The 3810-nt window shown below is 41.5% G+C and overlaps 1 protein-coding gene across 1 annotated transcript; it reads left to right on the plus strand.

Moving 5' to 3' along the window:
• The first annotated feature begins 971 nt into the window (after positions 1 to 971).
• LOC138347536 (uncharacterized) lies at positions 972 to 3449 on the plus strand. The gene is made up of 4 exons (XM_069295829.1): positions 972 to 1220; positions 2121 to 2359; positions 2464 to 2569; positions 3186 to 3449. Exons 1-4 carry the CDS (start codon positions 972 to 974, stop codon positions 3447 to 3449), a joined length of 858 nt encoding a protein of 285 aa, XP_069151930.1.
• The last annotated feature ends 361 nt before the right edge of the window (positions 3450 to 3810 follow it).

Here is a 3810-nt window from a genome sequence, read left to right on the forward strand (position 1 = left end):
GAGAAGACTACGTCCGGTCTGTTGAAGGCACTGTAAAACATGTATGAAAAACCATTGGCTATGAACAAGGTATATTTGATATGTAGATTGTTCAATTTACAGATGTATGAAACTGGATCGATTTCTGATCATATAAACGAGTTCAATATAATTGTGAGTCAACTTAATTCCGTGGATATTAATTTCGAAGATGAAATTAAGGTGTTGATTTTGATGTCATCTCTGCCCGAGTCTTGGGATACTGTTGTTGCTGCGATTAGCAGTTTCCGTGGATCTGAGAAACTGAAGTTTGATGAAATCCATGATGTTGTTCTTAGCAAAAGTATTCGCAAACGAGAAGTGGGAGATTCATAGGGCAGTGCTCTCAGCGTTGATCGAAGGGGGATAAGTAAGACGAAAGGCCAAAATCAACTTGGTCGATCAAAATCAAAGAATCGAGGAAAATCACTGAACAGATCAAACGTGACTTATTGGAACTGTGGAGAAAAAGGACACTTTCGGACGAACTGTACAAAGCCAGAGAAGAAAGAGAATCAGAAATTTGGAGATGACAATGATTCTGTAAATTTAGTAGAGGACATTGGGGATGCTCTAATCCTTAGTGTGAATAGCCCGGTTGAATCATGGATTTTGAATTCTGGTGCATCTTTCCATTCGTCTCCAAGTAAGGAGTTGTTCCAAAACTTCAAATCTGGAAATTTTGGAAAAGTATATCTTGTTGACAATAAAGCCTTAGAGATTGGAGGAAAGGGGGATGTTCTCATAAAGACCACCTCGAGAAACCAGTGGACATTGGAGGATGTCGGATATATTCTTGGGATCTAGAAAAATCTGATCTCTGTTGGTCAGTTGGATAGCACGAGATATGCAGTAGAGTTTGGCAAAGGTTCGTGGAAGATCATGAAAGGTGCTATGGAGTAGCTCGCGGCACCAAATCTGGAACCTTGTACACAACTACAGGGTGTATAAACATGGCCGCTGTTGCTGAAGGTGCTTCCGGTTCATGTCTGTGGCACAATAGACTTGGACATATTAGTATTAAAGGAATGAAGATGCTGGTTGCAAAAGGAGAATTAGAGGGTCTGAAGTTTGTTGATATGGGTCTTTGCGAGAGCTGTGTTATGGGCAAACAGAAAAGAGTAAGTTTCACAAAGATTCCTAGAGAGCCAAAGAAAGTGCGGTCGGAAATGATCCATACAGATGTTTGGGGACCATCTCCAGTATCATCACTTGGAGGATCCAGATTCTATGTTACCTTTGTTGATGATTTCAGCAGGAAGGTATGGGCTTACTTCTTGAAGCATAAGTCAGATGTGTTTGAAACTTTCAAGAAATGGAAAGCTGAAGTTGAGAATCCGACCTGTTTGAAAGTCAAATGCCTAAGGTCTGACAATGGAGGAGAGTATCACAAATCAGAGTTCAAGGCATTCTATGCAGCTGAGGGAATTAGATTGATGATAAAAATTCATGGTAAGGCAAGGCAGAATGGAATTGCTGAGAGGATGAACAGAACATTGAATGAGCGTGCAAGGAGTATGAGGATACACTTTGGGCTGCCCAAAACACTTTGGGCGGATGCTCTGAGCACAGCTGCATACTTGATCAACAGGGGACCATCAGTTCCTTTAGGGTTCAAGATTCCAGAGGAGGTGTGGACAGGAAAAGAACTCAAGTACTCACACTTGAGGACTTTTCGTTGCACTGCTTATGTTCATGTCGATCCAGAACTTGACGCCAAGGCTATGAAGTGCTACTTCATAGGATATGGTTCTGATTTATTTGGTTACAGGTTTTGGGATGACAAGAACAGAAAGATCCTGAGACATTGTGACGTGACATTTGATTAGTCTGTCCTGTACAAGGATGGAGACTAGAAGGTTCTAGAGATTACAAAGCAAGTGGTAGTTGAGGTTGAGTTGGAGAAGAGTAACCCCAGAGATGTCGAAGAAGATACTCAACCAACTCCTACTGAAGAATCTGAAGTGGAGCAAGTTACACCTGAGCAGGTGTTAAGGAGATCATCCAGATCCATCAGGGCACCAAATAGGTATTCACCTTCATTACACTATCCATTGCTGACTGATGAGAGGGAACCATAGTCTTTTGATGAGGCCCTACAGGTGGAGGATTCAATCAAGTGGGAGCAAGCCATGGATGATGAGATGAGGTCACTCGAGAAGAATGACACATGGGTGTTGACTGAGTTATCTACAGGGAAGAGAGATTTTCTGAACAAGTGGGTGTTTAGAATCAAGACTGAATCAGATGGAAAAAGAAGGTTCAAGGCTCGTTTAGTGGTTAAAGGATATTCACAAAGGAAAGCTATTGATTATGCTAAAATATTCTCTCATGTTGTGAAGTTAACCTCTATTCGAATTATGTTGAGTGTTGTTGCATCGGAGAATTTGCATCTAGAGCAAATGGATGTAAAAACAGCATTTTTACATGGAGATCTGGACAAAGAGATCTATATGCAGCAACCGGAAGGATTTGTGGTTCTTGGCAAGGAACACATGGTCTGCAAGCTCATCAAAAGCTTGTATGGACTAAAGAAAGCACCAAGGCAGTGGTACAAGAAGTTTGACTCCTTCATGACCAAGAGTGGATTCTACAAAGCTGAAAAGGATCCTTGTTGTTACTTCAAGAAATACACTGATTCATATGTGTTTCTACTCTTGTATGTGGATGATATGTTGATTGCAGGATCTAGTATGAGGTATATTAACAATCTGAAGACAAGGTTGTCTGCAACATTTGAGATGAAAGATTTGGGTCCAGCAAAACAGATTTTGGGGATGAAGATTTCTCGGGATAGATCTGTTGGAACTTTAAATCTATCTCAGGAGTTTTAAATTGAGAAGGTGTTGAGCAGATTCAGGGTTAATGATACTAAACCCAGGACTACTTCATTGGCAAATCACTTTAAATTGTCAAAGGAGCAGTCACCCAAGACTGCCGAGGAGCGTGATCACATGGCACTTGTTCCATATGCTTCAGCAGTGGGTAGTTTGATGTATGCTATGGTCTGCATTAGACCTGATATAGCACATGCAGTGGGAGTTGTTAGCAGGTACATGGCGAACCCTGGGAAAAAGCATTGGGAAGCTGTGAAGTGGCTTCTGAGATATTTGAGAGGTACATCCAGTACTTCACTTTGTTTTGGCAAAGGCAAGGTGACTCTACAGGGTTTTGTGGATGCTGATCTTGGTGGGGATGTTGACTCGAGCAAAAGTTCATCCGGGTACATTTACACAATAGGTGGAACAGTAGTGAGTTGGATGTCCAGACTTCAGAAGTGTGTTTCTCTTTCATCTACTGAAGCTGAGTATATGGCAATAGCTGAAGCTGGGAAAGAGTTGATATGGCTGGAAGATTATCTTGAGGAATTGGCAAGAAGCAGAGCGAGAACATTCTTTACTCAGATAGCCAGAGTGCCATACAGTTGGTGAAAAATCCAGTCTATCATTCGAAGACAAAGCACATCAGAAGGCGATACGATTTCACTCCCAGGGCAATGGAGGATGGTGATATGTGCTTGGAGAAGATAGAGGGTGCAAAGAACCCGGCAGACATGTTGACGAAATGTGTTGATGTTGGGAAACCGAGGCTATGTAAAACCTCGGTTGGTCTTCTGTAGTTATTGCTATAGATATTACGGTGCGGTAAAGATGTTGATGATGCAGAGATTTTTTTTGTGAATGTATTTTTTGGATGACTGAGTCAGTCTCCAAGTGGGAGAATCGGTAGGTAGTGGAGCTTGATTAATTTTAGGTTTTCCTATTTATTCTCTGTAACCAAAAATACTCTGAT

Source organism: Solanum lycopersicum, chromosome 3 (genome assembly GCF_036512215.1).
Source record: "Solanum lycopersicum chromosome 3, SLM_r2.1".
NCBI classification, from domain to species: domain Eukaryota; kingdom Viridiplantae; phylum Streptophyta; class Magnoliopsida; order Solanales; family Solanaceae; genus Solanum; species Solanum lycopersicum.